The sequence below is a fragment of the Pongo pygmaeus genome, chromosome 11 (genome assembly GCF_028885625.2).
Source record: "Pongo pygmaeus isolate AG05252 chromosome 11, NHGRI_mPonPyg2-v2.0_pri, whole genome shotgun sequence".
NCBI lineage: Eukaryota > Metazoa > Chordata > Mammalia > Primates > Hominidae > Pongo > Pongo pygmaeus.
The window spans coordinates 139734385-139753030 of record NC_072384.2 but is presented as its reverse complement, the minus strand read 5'-3'; the positions used below and the strand labels follow the sequence as shown (position 1 = coordinate 139753030).

The 18646-nt window shown below is 52.2% G+C and overlaps 1 protein-coding gene across 15 annotated transcripts in view; it reads left to right on the top strand.

Moving 5' to 3' along the window:
- Positions 1-18646, top strand: part of HDAC4 (histone deacetylase 4) — a 356755-nt gene that overhangs the window by 264519 nt on the left and 73590 nt on the right. For 11 of the 15 annotated variants that reach the window (XM_054477421.2, XM_063648197.1, XM_054477422.2 and 8 more), the window contains 4 exons: positions 2583-2695; positions 7967-8083; positions 8167-8365; positions 15922-16160. In XM_054477421.2, coding sequence (XP_054333396.1) covers positions 2583-2695; positions 7967-8083; positions 8167-8365; positions 15922-16160 — 668 coding nt within the window. The remainder of the gene's footprint in view (positions 1-2582; positions 2696-7966; positions 8084-8166; positions 8366-15921; positions 16161-18646) is intronic. The other 4 variants (XM_054477425.2, XM_063648198.1, XM_063648199.1 and 1 more) reach the window with 1 other exon arrangement.

The window sequence follows — 18646 nt, the reverse complement described above, 5'->3', positions numbered from 1 at the left end:
ACTGATTTTCAGAAGACAGGTATTAGGGGTTCTAGGCAGGGTGGTCCCACACGGAGCAGTGGAGCCGATTTCCAGAAAACAGGTATTAGGCAGGGTGGTCCCATTTGGAGCAGTGGAGGCAGTCACGGTTCTTGGCAGAAAGAAAGCCAGGTGGATACTCTGCTCTTTCTCAGTCACTAATTAATTGGGTGTCTACTGTAGAGCACAAAGAAGAAAATGCATTCCCATACGCGCTCTGTCGAGAGTGAATCCTGCTCACTCTGCACATTCCCGCAGCCCGTGTTCTGCGCCTTCCTCACACCTGAGTTCTCACTCTGCACGCCTTCCCTGCAGCCTGTGTTCTGTGCCTTCCTCACAGCTGAGTTCTCACCATCTTCTTGCGCTATCCTGCGTCCGTCTCCACTCAATTTCAGCCACACGCATTTTGTGCACCTCCAATGGTGTTCCCGTTTTGCTGATCTAAATAATACTATGAAGATTATGCATTTATGTGAATTTTCTTAGACCCATTCCTGGAAGTAGAATGCAAAAAAATAAAATTAACCTCATTGAGTTAAAAGTGGGTGGAAAGTTACGCATATAATTTTTACCACCCCAAAAAGTTGTCCGGACTCCCCAGGCACGTGCGTGAGGGTATTGATCTGATGACACAGCTGGGAGGCACCCATGACAAGGAAGATCTGCTGGATCTTGGTGTGTAGCTGGGGACAGCTTGACATCAGAGGGTGGGGGTCGAGGGTCGGCCACGGTGGGCTGCAGGTGGGGCAGAGATGGGAGAGTTAGAGGGGCCTGGAGAAGGCGTGTCCTGCTTTCTTGAGTGAAATGCAAACACTGGCTCGGCCCAGGTGGCACTCTCAGAATGCCCACTCACAGTGCAAATAACATGGCCTAGGCAGCCGGAGAAGCCTACCTCTGGAGTTAGCGTCTGGTGGAAGTGAGAGGGTGAGAGGACCAGGGAAAGAAAGAGGATGGGGTAGGGTCGGGACCCGGTCCTGTACTCATGCTCAATGCCCGGGACAGTGAGCTGACCCCACGCCCTTTTGAGCTCCAAGAGGCATGGGGAGCGGCTGGTGTAGGGCTTCTGGGTGGACACAGTGATTTGACCTTGGGAGGTTTAGACTGCCCTGCTGTCAAGGGCAAGATGTACCCGGGGTGTTCCTGGGTGGGCAGCTTGGTCAACAGAAGAGGCGCGCCTTCACCACCCAGCTGGGTTAACTCTGGTATGCAGACGCCCCTGACAGTTCCCTCAAGCCACGTGGCCTGGGACGAGTGATGTTGGCTGCTCCGTGCCTCGATCTCCTCTTCTGTGAAACGGGGTCATAATGGCACCTTCCTCAAACAGTAACTGAGAGATGGATGAGCTAATAAAGGCAAAGTTTGGAATTAGGTCTGCCAGGTTAGGGGAGCTGTGGGTGGCTTTTCCTGTTCCCCCACCCTCGTCATCCTCGTCACTGTGGCTCGGGGCTATATTTGCAGAGTCACCACCTCCAGCAGGCATGGATACCATGTGAGTCAGCATGAGTGGGCACCTGCATCCTCGTGGGCTCCAGGAGGACCCGGGCAGCAAGCAGACCGTGGAGGAGGCTTTGCTGGGGACGGCTCTGTTGAGGGGCTGCTTGGGGAAAACGTCCCTTAACCTCCCCTCCAGGGCCCCCACCATGCCCCTTCCTTCTGACCTGTATGCGCTGCACATATGGGTTGGGGCGAGGTTCTGAGCACCCAGAGTCATTGCTGAACAGCAGACGCCTGGAGTTCTTGAGGCAAATAGGTCACGTTGTGTTTTCTTTGGAAAGCTTTAACCAGATGATGCCATTGTTAAAATGCCATTAAACTAAACATATGACAAGCCAAACAAATCCTTGTGTGAATATCGAGAGCCTCAGCAGCCTCCCACGGTGGATGTGTGTGCCCAAAATAGCAGCAGGCCCCTTCAGAGGTGAAGGGATCTTTGGATTGGACGTGGCCCCTTTTGGAAGTCACATTCAGTCAGAGCGGAACCTGGTCTCATTAACCAGGGTCAAGCCACGCAGATGGTTAAAGATCCTCTAAGACTGTCCGAGCGTGTGTTTTCCAGTAGCACGGATAGATCTCAGGAGACACTGGCTATATTTTCCCCTGGATGCTTGCTGCTATGTAGGGAAAATGAGAGGATTCAGCTCTGAGTGAACACTAATAGTAGGTTGCTTTATTTTGAACTAAGCTTTTTATAGTGAGCACAGGAAAGCTGATCTTTTGCTTTTCAAAGTCACTTAGCTTCTGCATTTCCTGGTCTTCTGTTGTTAGGTTACTAATAAGTGTTTAAATCTTTTTGGTGTTTAAAATTGTCTTGAAAATCAAACGAGGTATAAAATTGGTAACATACATGTCCTAGAAAAAGTGAAGTCAGTGACAAAACTGGAAAATCAGAAATCAGCATCATACTTTCTTTTTCGAAACCATGGCCGTGTTCTTTTTGTTGGAACTACTGCCTGTCGCAAGCTAACGAGCAGGTCCGTGGAAGGTACCGGGCATTCGGGCCACAGGTCAGCACAGCCCTCCCTCCGCATAGAGTAACACTCACCAGGGTATTTCTGCCTCCGCAGACTCCGCGTGCAGCAGCGCCCCAGGCTCCGGACCCAGCTCACCCAACAACAGCTCCGGGAGCGTCAGCGCGGAGAACGGTATCACGCCCACCGTCCCCAGCATCCCGGCGGAGGTCAGTGCGAAGCGTTTGTCCTGTGTCCCACGGCTAGAGTCGGACTCGGGACAGATGGGCTTGAAATGACCCCACTTTGCACTTGCCCTTCACTCCTCACCTTCCAATTTGGGGTGAGGGAAAGTGGCCTGTGAGCCATCCTGAAAAGGACACAGTTGGAGGTTACCCTCCTGCCTTCCTCTCATCACAGACGTCTCCTTTCATTATGAACACGCTAGTTCCAGGCACGTCAGGGACAGCCCTGAGCCTGGTCCTTTCTCCTGACCTCTTCCAGAGCAGATGTCACTAGATGGTATCCCAGCACAAGCCCACGCATGGCAGGTGCTCTAGGTGGACAGGACCCTGCTGCCCGGCTCGCTGTGGTCACCAGTGCTCTGAGGGTGGCTGAGAGTCTGTGGGCACGTGGGTATAGTTGCTAAGTGAGACTTAACGTTTTTTATTTTGTATTGAGAAATACAGAACACGATGTTGGCCAACAAACCATGTGTCAGGGCCAACTGGAGCGTCACCCGTGGTCAGCATGGCAGGGCCGGCCAAACCACAGAGTGGGGAGCTTTTCCAGGCATCATGGGAACCAGGCATCTCAGACCGCAGAGCTCAGCACCCCTGGTCCCCTGCCTTTATCAGACCCCAAGTGGTGCCACAGTCTGGGAGGGACATTGGCAAGCTAGAGAGGAGTCAGGGGACGCTTGGAGTCCCTGGGTGGGAAAGATGTCAGAGACACAAAAGCCGAGTGGCAAGGCGGGGAGGAGTGGCGCCCAGGCTGACAGAGTCGCACCCTGACCATACCCGGAGGCTTTCCAGGGTAGCAGGTCGCAGGACCTCACTCCGTGTTCCTTGAGCTCCTTTGCGCCCCCTGCCTTTATCCCACACGTGTCTCGAGCGCCTTGTGCCAGGCCCAGGGACAGGACCAGGCAGGCAGCAAGGACCTGCCCCACACTCCACACAGTGCCCCACTGAGGAGGAGAGGCCACCCCCAGAGCACGGGGAAGAAGAGAGAGGCAGAGAGAGGCAGTCCCACGGGCTGAGTGGTGCCCCGGGCCTGGGTGGGCCTGACTGTGGGGCAGGGGTGGGAGGGGTACGCTTTAGCAGTGAGTTTTCTGATGAGTTGAGCTGGAAATGCTGTGTCTGCTTCATGGGGCAGAGTTCTACTGAGTGGGAGGTTCTTTCTGAATTCTCTCCAGCTTACAGAAGGCTATAATTTATTAAATATAGTTATTGACTTTCCTTCTTAAATATTTAGAAATGAATCCTGCCCTTCCAAAGGATTGGCAAATCTTAGCTGGGATACAGAGGCATGAGGGTTTAGCATTTTCATTTCAAATTTCAAGACCGTTTATGTATAAACATTTTTAGAGACTAGAATTACTGCTCGGAACGAATTTTGCACTTTGTCTCCAGGCTGCTTAATCCCCATTTTCTCTTATTCTTTTTACTTCATACATCGATTTCTTTTATTACCTGTCTTCTTCAGCCTGCCAACTTCAGTACTTATTTAGATGATTAGAAGTTTTAACAGTCCTCTGTATGGCTGCGGTCATAGCTGAGGTCTACCAGTAATAAGCCTTATAATGCAACCTAGAAATTACTTCCTGCCCTGAGGTTAACACTGGTTGCATCTTGTTGATTGTGGTCCTAGATACACGTTTTTATTTAAAATGAGGCACTTATGTACATGGTAGTTAATATTGGAACAGTGCCTTGTTTGGGTGGGTCTGCATCATTCCAGTTCTGTGTTAATTTTTACAAATCGTGATATGTAAATGAAGCTACTGGAAATTAATAGAACATGTAGAAGGAGTTACAGGAAATACCAGGAGGTGCCATTGTTCATGTTCCACATCAGATGTTCATTAGAGTGGGCACGGGCAGCCTTTGCATGTTGGATCACACCCAGGCGCCATTTCTGGGTTTCAGTATCTCTAGAGTTGGACAGGTCTCTGAGAACGCCTGTGCTTCACGGCCAGGGGCTGGCTCTCCGTTCTCACGTGGTGCAGAGGCTAGTGAGCTTGCCCATCAGAGGGGGTGTCTCGAGTGGATGGGGACGTGGGGGGAGCAGGGGCCTCCCAGCCTAGCTCTCAGCACTGCCTTTTCTGTTCACCCTGGGGCCCCTAGAAACACTACTGTACCTTGAAGGCCCCCCGGACCCAGGGAACCCACTGTGCCGGGCACCTCCTCCTTTCCAGAGCCAGGGAAGCCCAGTGCGCCAGGCACCTCCTCCTCTACAGGCCAAGGAAGCCCAGTGTGCCAGGCATCTCCTCCTCTACAGGGCCAGGGAGGCCCAGTGTGCCGGGCACCTCCTCCTCTACAGGGCCAGGGAAGCTCAGTGTGCCGGGCATCTCCTCTAGAGGCCAGGGGAGCCCAGTGTGCAGGGCACCTCCTCCTCTACAGGGCCAGGGAAGCCCAGTGCGCCAGGCATCTCCTCCTCTACAGGCCAGGGAAGCTCAGTGTGCCGGGCACCTCCTTTACAGGGAGGAGGCAGGGCTCAGAGAGTGAGAGGAAGTCATCCAGGTGCGTAAGGGGACAGCTCCTCTGTGGCCGCTGCTGCTGTTATTTACATGCATGCCTGGATGCTCTGACTTCAGGCCTGCGGACTTTGCCTCTGAGCACATCCTGAGGTGCGGTCCGGGGGGCTCCAGCCTCAGAATGCCTCCCGCAGGGCTCGGCCCCGAGACAGCAGATGCCAGAACGCCCTGCGATTTCTCAGGTGGACCAGTCGGCATCTCCAAGGAACAAATTCTCAGAAGCCTCCTTTAGTTCCAGAAATGGGCTTAAAAAAAAACCTTGCTTACAAAGGAAATGAAAACTTTGCAAACATTAGAACGTCTCCTTATTTTGTTCCCAAATGATAATAACACAAGCACAGTTGTGCTTTCCTGGAAATCACAAGCGTTTTCTCTACAGCATAACTTACTGATAATTCTTTAACTTTTGACAAAAAAAAAATGTCTAGGAAAAATGTTTTTCTCAGTAGCCCTTTAATCATTCCTTACACAATGTAATATGTGAGCAAATCTAAAGGGAGTTGCAGGGTTTCCTCTGGGGCGAGGCGTACCATGAGTTTGCTCCTAAGTGAGAAGGCCGGGTTTTCTGTTCTGTAGGAACAGCCTGAGTGTAAGTGTTTGTCAGGAGAAGCGTTTCTTCCTATCCCCAATGGCCAGTCATATGTCTTTGGGGAAATGTCTCTTCAGATCCTTTGCCCACTTTTATACGGGCTGCTTCGGGTTTTGCTGGTGAGTTGCGGGAGTTCCCATGTGTTCTGGATACTGCTCCCTTGTCGGATGAATAGCTTGCACATGTTTCCCCTTTCCGCAAGTCGTGTCTTCACTCGTGATTTTCTTCCTTTGCTGTGCAGAAGCTTTTTAGTTGAGCAGAGTCCCAGTTGCCTGTTTTCGTTTTTGTTGCCTGTGCTTTTGAGGTCTTAGCCATAGATCTTTCACAATAGCCAAGAGGTAGAATCAACCTCAGTGTCCTTCAGTGAATGAATAGACAGAGAAAATGTGGCGCTGTACACAGTGGAGTACTATGCAGCCATCAAAAGGATGGAATCCTGACATTTGCAGCAACATAGATGGAACTAGAGGCCCTCATGTTAAGTGAACTAAGCCAGGCACAAAAAGACAAACATTGCATTTTCTCATTCATCTGGGGGAGCTAAAAACGTTGCTGTCATGGAGGTAGAGAGTATAATGGCATCTGTTATCTATTCATTATTAATGTTAGTTTCTGGCAAGGGGATTTCTATCTGCCAAACCCCACTAACTAGCATGATTACAATAACATTTATTCCTTCTCTTTCTTTGCCCAGTCATTCAGCAGACATTCCTTGAGTAGCTACTGTGTAGGGGATATAGTGGTGATAAACTATTGTCCTTTTTAGCAAAACACGTTCATTCTACAAGCAAAAAGATGTTAAATATCACAGTAGTTCAAGTCCTTGGAGACTGTTGCTGCTGACTCTTCCTGTGTGGCCTTCTAATCTTTACTCCTGGCTTGTGTTTGCTTTATCCAAGCCCACTCTTTAAAAGGTACATGATCTATAACCTGTTTCTCTAACTTAATGTATCATAAACAAGTGTCCAAGTAATCAACTAGATTGTTCCCAACCCCCAGAGCATCCCGGTATGCAATGCCCCTCCGTTCTGTTAACACCAAGGTGTCGGGGAAGCCGCATAGCTCTGCCGTGCCTGCTGGGTGCTCAGCCCCGCAGCCGAGGCTTCATGGGCATCAGGCCATCTCCTTATTTCTTAACGTTACATCCCAAGGGTGGAGCTCCAGCATCAAAGGTTAGACAGATTTTGAAGGCCTTTGACATAGATTGCCAAATTGTCCTGCAGAAAGGATGCCACTAACTGATTTGTAATCCACCCAACAGTGTTTGCAGTTCCTTTAGGCCAAGATGGTATTATCATTTTTCAAAAGTGTTTGTTGGGTTTCAGAATACGTTTTTAGATGACCATGATGTGTTTTCCTGAGCGCCTTCCCCCTCCTGAGCTCTGCCGTCACTGGTCTTCACCACGTGCTTTTCTCACTGTTGTGTGATTTGCAGGCTCTCTGTGCTGACCCTCATCTGCCTCATACGTGGCCAGTATTATCATCATTGCCCGCCTTTCATAGAGGCAGTTGTTTTATGATTTTCTCTTTATTTTTAATTTTTTTGGGTACATAATGTATACATTTATGGGGTACATGAGATGTTTTGATACAGGCATGCCATGCGTAATAATCACGTCATGCGAAGTGTGGGGTGTCCATCCTTTCCAGCGTTTATCCTTTGTGTAACAAACAATCCAATCATACCCTTATAGTTATTTTTAAATGTACAATTAAATGTTATTTCCTTTTTGTTTTCTGCCTTTGATGTTAAGTCTGGAAAGACATTGCCAACTACAAAAAAGCATTGAAAACTATATTATCCTAGAAACTGCAAAACGGCATTGTAAACTATATTAGCCTAGATTTCCTTCTGACTGTTCTGTGGTAAATAATCAAACTGAATAGAAATCAATGAGATGATGCTGGACAAGGTGACAGAAGAAGAACTCTTATCGGGAGGAGGAAACTGGAGCGGTGAATTGTGCTTTCATGTTGTGGCGCGTGTTGAAATCTCATGCTCTCGTTGCTGTCTCATTTGTTACATGTATGTTTGCGCTCATATATCAGAATTCAGTGCAGGCTGCCGCAGGTGTTTTCATCGTTGTTTTTCTTGGTGTATATTGCTGATGTTTGGCCGTGACAGACTGTGATGGTCATCGTGTGTTCTGTCCCCAGACGAGTTTGGCGCACAGACTTGTGGCGCGAGAAGGCTCGGCCGCTCCACTTCCCCTCTACACATCGCCATCCCTGCCCAACATCACACTGGGCCTGCCTGCCACCGGCCCTTCCGCTGTAAGTCAGCCCCCATGGGTCCGTGTGGCGTGGGGTGGCAGTGATGGCTCCTTCCACCTGAGCATCCTGGCTGTGCTTTCCAGGGCACAGCGGGCCAGCAGGACGCCGAGAGACTCGCCCTTCCCGCCCTCCAGCAGAGGCTCTCCCTTTTCCCCGGCACCCACCTCACTCCCTACCTGAGCACCTCGCCCTTGGAGCGGGATGGAGGGGCAGCGCACAGCCCTCTTCTGCAGCACATGGTCTTACTGGAGCAGCCGCCGGCACAAGCGCCCCTCGTCACAGGTGAGCACAGATGGGCCTGGGTGCAGCCAGGCTCTGAGGCTACCCACGCTCTGGATGGTGCCCGGCCCTCGCCTGCCGTTGGAGGAGACAGGAAGGCACGCCTGTCCCACCCCCACAGTTCCCAAACACACATCCCCATCACGTGATGTAGCCACTGTGACTGCAGTGAAAATCCACGCCTCACTCCCAGAGTCAGGTAGATGGAGTGGAAACAGAAGTCACTTCCCCTTTCTCACCTTTTGGGAGAGGCCACCGGCTCTTGCGATTTGGGTTTCTGTCTGGACCAAGCTGAGCCAGCACTGGAAGCCCAGAACCGACTCTTGTGGTCAGTTTGTGTTAGCGAACTTTTACAAATGTGCACTGTCTGGGGGAGTGGTTACATTTAGAAAAATACAATTTAGAGAAAAATGGGAATGTCCTTATGAAATTACATAGCAACAGCAATGTGAAAGTCACTTCAGAAATGAGGGAGCACCGACCAGACACGGTGGCTCACGCCTGTAATCCCAGCAGTTTGGGAGGCCGAGGCAGGTGGATCACCTGAGGTCAGGAGTTCAAGACCAGCCTGACTAGCATGGTGAAACCCCGTCTCTACTAAAAATACAAAAATTAGCTGGGTGTGGTGGCATGCACCTGTAATCCCAGCTACTTGGGAGGCTGAGGCAGGAGAATCGCTTGAACCTGGAAGGCAGAGGTTATAGTGACCCGAGATGGTGCCACTGCACTCCAGCCTGGGCAACAGAGCAGACTCTGTCTCAAAAATAAATAAATGAGGGAGCAGCTACCTACCCCCTTGCCATGCGGGTCATCGTTGTACGTCTTCATAGCTTTGTGTTTGGCTTCCTGGAAACCTGTTGTTGCCAATGAAAAGCTGAAATACCCTCAGAGCTGCACCTGTGAAACTCTGGCAGTGAACTTGGTGAAAACTCAGGGGCTTGGCATGTTGTAGGAGGCTGTGCTGCAGGATGCGTGGGGCTGGGGGCTGGCTTGGGTGGGCTTGGGCCTCTGGCTTGACTAGTCTGGTGGATTTTGGTGTTTTCTTGTTTTGTGCTGCCCATGTGTCTCTGTTTAGACAGAGACGATTCCTTCTTATTCCTTCTTTGCCCAGAAGCCAAGTGGGGCAATCTTTGTTTTGTTCCTGAGCCCCTTTCTGTTTGTTTCTCCAGAAGCTTGAATTCGTGTCCCTGCCTGTCTAGAGCACAGGAGCCCGTGGTGTAACGAGGGAGGGGGCAACCCTCACAGTGCCTCTCTGAGCTCCAGCCACAGTGGCAGGCACGTGGATCTCTCTGGAGGAATGTATCTGAGATTGCGTCTGAGAGTCTCTTAGATGCTCTAGATCAGCTGGCACGAGTGTGGGTAGTGAAGGACACCTGAGTTTCTCGCGTATCTTTAAAAACGTAAAATGTGCCTTATCTTCAGGATTCCTGGGATACACTTCATCAGAGATGTTTGTTTGTCACTCATCTTCTTCCCTTCTCTAAATCAGTTTATTCTGCATGATTAAGTAACATGCGTAATCTTGTGTATCAGGTTTTTGGAAAACAGCCTTTTCGATAGAACCTGAATATCGAGTTTGCATGGATCTCACCTCTCTGAGAAACGTGCTGAACTCGGCATTACTTCTTCCCTGTGTACGGTCAGCCCTCTTTTCCTCCCAGGTGCAGCTTGCTCGTTGGCATGGGGACCTGCTTACAGTACCCTCCCCAGGCTCTGTGGTGCCAGGGGGCCCATGCATGGCTGCCCAGCTTGCTCTGGCCTTGCTTTACGCCTGTGCCCAGCAAGCCCCTCCAGTCCTGTGCCGCCACCTCCAAAACTCTGCAAGCCCCTTCTGTCCTGCACCGCCTCCCCAGGTTGCCAGCGGCTCATCCTGCAGAACCTCTGGCTGGGAGCCTCCGAGCCAGTGTCACATGTACAGTGTAGTGCAGCCACACAGCCGCCTCTGTCCCAGCTTTCTCTTGCTCCATGACCCTGGGAAGCCGCTTATGCTCTGTGTGCCTTGTTTTCCCATCTAGGAAGTGGGACTACTAAGCGGTCCACCTCCGTGAGCCTGACGAGGGCTAAGTGGACTGTGCACTCATGTGCCCCTGCAGGTGTTGGCATCGTTGTTGTAGTCATTGCCTTGTTCTTAACCTGCCACCTCCCATGCTGTCTCACTCCCCCAGCAGGCCCCTGTCCATCTTCAGTGTCTCAGGGGCCCTCCCCCAGCCCCACCATGAGTAGGGCCCTCATTCGGAACGCGCTGGGATTGCCCCATCTTCTTGTGGGAAGAAGCCTCCTGTGCAGGTTCCTGCCCCTCCAGTCTGTCCTTCTGTAGCCACCGGACTCTCCTTGAAGGCCTGGAGGCCCCCACGCTGTCTAGAGCAGTACTGGCCAAGTCAGGAGCCACCAGTCATGGGGAGCTGTTAAATAGATAAGTCAGAATTAGAATTCAGTTTCTCAGTCACATATGCACCACATCCAGTGCATGACCCACGGCTGTCCCCTGCATGTTCTCATTGTCACAGAAGGTCCTGGCAGGGCAGCACTGGCCTGGAGTGAAGTCCCAGCTTGTGAGCAGGAACTCCAGCCTTGCTCTACAAGCCTCATTTCTCTTCCCTAGTCCAGCACAGCAGCCAGGCCAGCCGGCTCAATGCTCGACCAGGCCACAGCCGGCCCCCAGAGCCAGGGCTCTTTCCCAGGGCCCTTTTACCCATCAGGCGTGGTTCGTCTGCCCCCTCATCCCAGGCTTCCATCCCTGCCTCAGCCCTGCCTTGTTGCTCCTTTTCTGGATCACACTGCATCTTCGTTTCCATGTTCTGCCCTTTCCCGCAGTTTTTGACGAACTCCTGCTTGAGTTGGTCTCCTGGACAGCAGTGCCTGTATTTTCCTGGCCCACAGACAGACCCACCTTCTCGCTGGTAATCGTCGTGCATAGGCGTATAGGATATCAAATCTAGAACAGCCCTCCAGTCACAAATGCTTTGAAACAGAGGCCTCTGTGGGTGAGGTCACTGTCAGAGACCAGAGGGGTGAGCCATGGTCCAGGGTCTCCCAGAGCTGCCTCTTACACAGCACATACCTCCAGTCAGCCCCTTTCCGCATCGCTCCGGGCAGTTCCTCGCCGGTCACAGGCTTGGCGTGCCTCTTCTATGTCCCTGTTTATGTGCTGCTCCAGTGCGGCACTCCGTACGTGGTCACTGTGGACTCAGATCTTCGCAGAGCGGCTGGCACATTCTCGGAGATTAGTCTCCGCATAACTAGCTGAGGCGGGGAGTGGAGCTCAGGAGCCCATTCCCGGGTGAGAAGGAAAGTGTCTGTGCAGAGCCCTGTGCTGCTGCTTTAGTTGGATGCAAAACTGTGGGCATGATCATTGCCTGGGCAGCCCAGCTAAGTCCTCTGTGGTACCCGTGTGGCTGAGAAGCAGGACTTTGAGAACCATGTAACCTGCTGTCAGGACCCGAGAGACAGGGCCCCCCAAGACCCAGGAGGAGCTTGGTAGTACATACAGGCATGTGGAGGAGAAGGCTGGAGACCAGGGCTGTGCCGCAGGTGGGCCTAGGGAAGGCTTCCCGGAGCAGTGGCATCGGAGCTGAGATCTCAGTAGGAGCCTGCAGGCGGAGAGGGAAGGGCCCAGGTAGAGGGAGATGTGTATGCCTGCTGGAGGTGGCCTTGTCACAGATCTTTCTAGCATCCTGGCCACACACTCAGAGCATGCCACCAGCGTCTTAAGGCTACTGCCTTCCTGAGCTGGCAGTGGAGATCCACTGTCCCGCTGTCACACGCTGAGTGGAGGGTGCCCCTGACTTCTGTGTTAGCGATTGCATGCTACTGTTTAGGCCTCATTTCCCCAAAAAACAGCAAGTCCCAGGAAGGGCTTGAGCACAGCTGGCCGTGGTTCATGTCCTATAATTGGCATGCGAGGCTGTGGTCCTCAGCCCTGGCCTGGCCTCAGCTCCATCACCAGAAGCTCAGACAGATGCTGATTGGTCCAAGCGAGTCCAGAGCACGCACGTTGTTCCCTTGGGCGGCCAGGATTGCAAACCGTGAGTTGGATCTAACTCTTGCCTGGTTTGCTTCTCAATTTTAAAGAATTTCGCAGAAAAAGCAATGGAATACACCAGCTGGACTTCTAAGGAATCAGGCACCCTGAATTGTTCACCTCATGTGAATTCATCACTTAAACAGAATCCCAGTGTGTGAAGACCAACTCTTCAAAACTGGGTCTGGAACTTGAGAGCAATCCAGTCTTTCACCTTCGTTTTTCTTAAATCCCCATACCTGGTGGGGTGTGTCTAAGTGATGCGTTTGCAAACTCACTAATTAGTTTGGGTATTGCTGAGCAGGGTGTGTTATAACTTAGACCCTGGATGGCTGGGTACATTCCAGCGTGCTCACTTGGGAACTGTCATTGCAATTGTTGTGATTGTGTGTTGGAGTGTGGACTTCCAGGGGAACTGGCCACTGAGCACAGTTCAGGCCCAGCCCCCAGTGCCTCCAGGAGGAGCAGGAGCCGGCAGCCATAGGGACACAGCCATCCAGCACCAGGAGCCAGGGTCAGCTCAGAAGCCAGGATCAGCTCAGGAACCAGGGTCAGCTCAGGAACCAGGGTCAGCTCAGGAACCAGGGTCGGCTCAGGAACCAGGGTCGGCTCAGGAGCCAGGGTTAGCTGTTGCCCCTGCACTGGGCACAGGAAGGGGCTTCTGCCAGTGCTCAGGGCAGAAGGAGCAGAAGCTGGGAAAACCCTGGCTAAGATGCCCAGGGGAGGAGCCCGGAGCAGGGGGCCACTGGGACCACAAGAGCCAGGCTCTGCCCCACAGCCCACCCAGCACCACACAGACAGCCCCTGCATTTGGGTCACCGACCACAGAATTGTATCCTGATGGACTAGGATTTTATGCTCGAAAGTCCCTGACAGTATATCCTGAAGACCACATCATGGTCTGTCATCAGAAGCTCTTGTTAATGATCTCAGGGATCCAAATTGGAAACCACCCAGCCAGCAAATAGCATTGCTACGCAGAGGTCAGGGCGCTGCTTTTCAAGGATACCCAGAGGTAGGGTGTCCCCGTGTATGGCGGCCCTGGGTTTTGCACCCTGGAGGCAGCAGAGTGAAATTCTGAGTGGGCGAGATAGGCTGAGAGAGAGTGAGGGGCTGGCCCCTGGGGAGTGCAACTGGAAAAGGAACAGGGCCGGTCTGCACAGGGGTCTCTGCTCATGCCAGTTCTGAAAATGAAGCCCTGTTCCCATGGGGCGTAGGCTTGTGTCCCCGTGTGAAGATGGTGGCCTGGGAAATCCCTGGGCCCATGTGGAGGGCGGCAGGAGGCAGAGCCCTGGACGGGAAGGAGCTGGGGAGCGCCGTGTAGCCCCTACTCACACCGCTGGCTCGAGTCGCTTGTTCCTTACCGTGTGTCACACCAGGAAGCTGAATCCTATGAAGTTGGCGTGTCCTTCTCCTCCTCTGCAGAGGGTCAGGCCTGGGCAGGGGACTATGCAGCTCATCACCACCTCCACCCCTGAATGGTGTGCACACTGAGGCTTTGGGAGAAAACAATGCTAAGGAAAATGTATTTCAGCTTCCTATTGGTTTCTGAGAAGAGACCTTTCCAGCAACTACGTAGCCTTTGCGTCCCCTGAAGGCAGCTTTGTGTGACTGACTTCCTTATTTCCGCTGTGAAATAGTTCAATCCCACGTAATACGCATGTCAGCAATTGATAAATTCTGAAATGCCTTCTTTTTTATTTTTATTTTTATTTTTTTTTTGAGACAGAATCTCATTCTGTCGCCCAGGCTGAAGTGCAGTGGCATGATCTGGGCTCACTGCAACCTCCATCTCCCAGGTTCAAGCGATTCTTCTGCCTCAGCCTCCTGAGTAGCTGGGATTACAGGCGTGTGCCACCATACACAGCTAATTTTTGTATTTTTAGTAGAGATGGGGTTTTGCCATGTTGGCCAGTCTGACCTCAGGTGATCCACCCACCTCGGCCTCCCAAAGTGCTAGGATTACAGCCACCACGCCCAGCCAGAAATGCCTTCTTTAGGATGGTTTACCTTTTTCTTTTTTTTTAACGTTTTCAGGGAATGATTCTGAATGGATTTTTAGTTATTCACTTTAATAGCCAAGCATTGATAATAAAATTTAAGATAATGTGTCTTTCTGGAAAGTTGTGGGGTTGGGTGGAAAGGGATGGTGGTTCAGAGAACACTAGTGAATAACTTTTGAAAAGGTAGTGAAGAGCAGCCTTGCTGGGGGTCTGGCTGGGTTTAGTCTGTCTGTATGTGTCCTTTGTGTTTGCATATCACATAGTATTTCTTAAATTTAGAAGTAGCCCCTGCGAAGGGACTTGAGAATCACTAAGCAGCATGGCTCTCACTGGGAAGCTTGGACTCCACTAAACCTGATGACACACCCAGCTGCCCTGCGAGCCCTGGCATCAGTGTCCTGGGGGAGGGACAGGACAGGAGCTGCCACTTGCCAGCAGGGCCACCTTGGTATCCCTGGAGGTCCCGTAGCCCTTGCAGCAGGCATGTAGCCCCACCTGGAAGCAGGAACAGCAGGCTGCCTCAGGCGGATGCCGAGTTCCAAAGAGTCCCCCACCAGGGCCTCCAAGAGCTGGTGTGGTCACTTCCTTTGTCATTTCACTGAGTCAGATGCCTTTAAGCGGGTCAGGGTCATTTTTACCCTGAGCAGCATTGTTTAGTTTAGTGTTTACCCCACTTAGGTTACCAGAGGAACAGATATTCACAGAGCAGGACAGAGGGTTCGTTAGATCCTTTTGCCCACAAAACCATGCAAAAATGTTAAACTACCTAAAGCAACAATTTATATATATCTCGATGAAAAGCATGCAGAAGGCAAAAGCGTATTTGACTGGGTCGCATTTTAAATCAAGATACAGATGCCAATTAAAGCAAGATCATCTCCTATCAAAATGGATTCTTTTAATCAAAACATACAGGGTTGATGACGGTGTGGTGAAGTGGGCATCCTCCACTCTGCTGGCAGGGATTAGCCGGATCTTTTCAGAAAGGGGTTTTGACAATATGTATAAGGACTTTTTAAAGTATTTATGCCATCTTTGTGCATAAAATCAGTGCTCGAAGAGACCTTGAAACGATGTCAACCCAAAGGACAATTGTTTTTCTCACAACTCAGGCTGTCTTTGGAAATATGTGGAGGCTCCCAGAACCATGGCGGCCTTCCTCAGCACACTGTTCAGACCAAAAGCCACTTTTCTAGGCCTGTGGCCCCCAGGAACAATTGTGTGGTAGCCACTCTTGGGAAGGGCTACCTCTTTGAAACCTGCCACACAGGACTCCTGACGTTTCCTGTGTCGACCTGATTTTCATAGAAAATTGCCTCCAAATTATGGTTCCTGTAGTCCCAAAGCACCAGCTCACGGCCCCCAGCCTCAGCTGGAAGGGGCCCAGTTAGCGAGCCAGCTCTGGGGCACCAGGGCAGAGTGCCTGGGCTGGCGGGCACAGGGCGCAGTTGTCTCCATCACTTACTCAATAGCCCTCTCTCCCTCCTCTCTTCTTCCTCTTCCCCTCTGCTGTTTCTTCCTCCAATTATCTTCAGACTGGTATCTTTCAGGCCTGGGAGCACTGCCCCTCCACGCACAGTCCTTGGTTGGTGCAGACCGGGTGTCCCCCTCCATCCACAAGCTGCGGCAGCACCGCCCGCTGGGGCGGACCCAGTCGGCCCCACTGCCCCAGAACGCCCAGGCTCTGCAGCACCTGGTCATCCAGCAGCAACATCAGCAGTTTCTGGAGAAACACAAGCAGCAGTTCCAGCAGCAGCAACTGCACATGAACAAGGTGGGTTTGCTGGCTCAGCGCTCCCGGGCCCCAGGGTGGCTGTGTGCTGTGCGCCTCAGCCTCAGTCTTCAGCACTGGCCCCTTTCTGACCTTCAGGGAGGCCAGGAGACAGAAAGAGGGAACCGAGGAGGCACATGCTCTGGCCCATGGCACAGAGCTGGGCAGGGGTAGGGGCAGAAGGGGTGCTGCTGGGAGCTTGGGCTCAGGAACAGTTCACCTGCAGGGAGTGGGACGTGCAGGGCCAGTGCCCTCTCCCACCAGCCCGCATGGGTTCCGTTGGACCACATACTGCCCGTGGTGCATCAGTGCCAGCGAATGGAATAGTCTACTTGGGCAACACTTTTTTCTTGGGTTTCCTAAGGCCATTTAGTAAACATATCTTTAAATAAACCAGCAACCCACAGTGCCCATCTCCCAGGCCATCCGGCACTTGCAGCCTGCCTGAGTGCATGAGCAGCGTACAGGGTAAGCAGCGTACAGGGCCAGGGGGGCCTGGGTGCAGTTGTACAGGTGCAGAACTCCAGCAGGAAGTTGAAGGGACACTGTCAGAGCTGGTTCTGGGCCCCGGCCAGCCCACAGAGGTCTGCATAACCTACAGACATCTTGAAAGTCACTCGGATAAGTCCATTTTCAGGAGGAGGTAGTAGGCAAGGCTAGCACTGTGATGCTCGTGAGGAGGAAAACTAACATGCTGAATACGTGTTGATCAAATGCTGGCATTTGACACAGAGCATCTTTAAGGTAAGAGATGAGATGAGCTGCTGTGAACATAGTCCAGCAGTTCCTCAAAAGGTTGGACACAGCCGCCACGTGGCCCCACAGCTCTGCTGCCAGAGATGAAAGCACACATCTACACGTAAACTCACTCAGGCATTCACAGCAACCCAAGTCCCTGTGTCAGGCCGTTCCCGCACTGCTGTAGAGAAATACCTCAGACTGCGTGATTCATAAGAAAAGAGGTCTGATTGGCTCCTGGTTCTGCAGGCTGTAGAGGAAGCGTGGTGCTGGCGTCTGTTTCTGGGGAGTCCTCAAGGAAACATTCAATTGTGATAGGCGAAGGGGGAGCGGGCGCATCACTTGGCAAGAGCAGGAGCAAGGGGTGGGGAGAGGGGCCGCACACTTCTAACCGACCAGACCTCACCAGAACCCACTTACTACAGTGAGGACAGCACCAACAGACGGTGTTCAACCATTCATGCCAAATCCACCCACATGATCCAGCCACCTCCTGCCAGGTCCCACCTCCAGTATTGGGGGCTACGCTTCAGCAGGAGATGTGGGCGGGGACACAGATCCAAACCGTATCAGTCGTAATAACCATTTCAGTCGTGATAGCCACATTACATGGGAACAGCCCAGGTGTCCATCCTGTGATGCGCGGCCACACACCGGCACACCGGAATGTCGTAAACGTGGAATAATGCGCGGCCACACACCGGCACACCGGAATGTCGTAAACGTGGAATAATGCGCGGCCACACACCGGCACACCGGAATGTCGTAAACGTGGAATAATGCGCGGCCACACACCGGCACACCGGCATGTCGTAAACGTGGAATAATGCGCGGCCACACACCGGCACACCGGAATGTCGTAAACGTGGAATACTGTGCGGCCACACACCGGCACACTGGAATGTCAGCCATAAAGTGGAATGACACTGACAAGCGGCAGCCCGGGAAGCCTTGGAAGCAGGATGCCAGGCACAAGAGGCCGCGTGTGGTATGATTTCATGCACATAAAACGTCCACAACAGACAGACCCACAGAGACAGGACACAGATTCGTGGGTGCCAGGCCTGGGATGCTGCAGGCAGATGGGGAGCATTGCCGGGGGAACAGTGTCTCTTTTTAGGGATGATGAAAATATTCCAAAATTAGACTATGGTGATGACTGCACAGCTCTGTAAATATACTAAAAACAACAAATGATATCATCTAAAAGCGTGAATTGGATGGTATGTGAATTATATCCCAATAAAGCTGTTACAAGGAAGAAAGAGGATGAGTTGATGGGAGGGGAAAGTTGAGAAACCTTTGGCAGATTTGGCGACAGACGGAATCGTTTCTCCATTTATTGTCTCTTCTGTGAAAGTGCTCCCCTCACTCCACCGCCCCCCACCCCGTTGCTTCCCTGGATTTCAGGACCGGTCCTGGGTTGTCCCCCTGTCCGGAGGCTCAGGGTCTTCTGTGGTTTTCCTGAGGGTGAAAAATGGGGGTTAGGACTGGGGAGGAGATAGACTTTCCTAGCACACGTAGACAGGAGTTGGTAAGTGAAGTACCAGGATCCCCAGCAAGTGCAGAGGCAAAGCCGTGGAGAGAGAGCCCTCCACCGCCAACACTGCTGCCTCTTCCAGCAGCCCTGACCTCCTGATACCGTTAGCCCCTCCTGCCTGCCTGGTTCCAATTTCCTTCTCTCAAGCCCCACGGTTCCAGCCCAGAAGAGGAGTCAGCTCAGCCCTGGCAGTGGTTGAAGGCTTTGATTG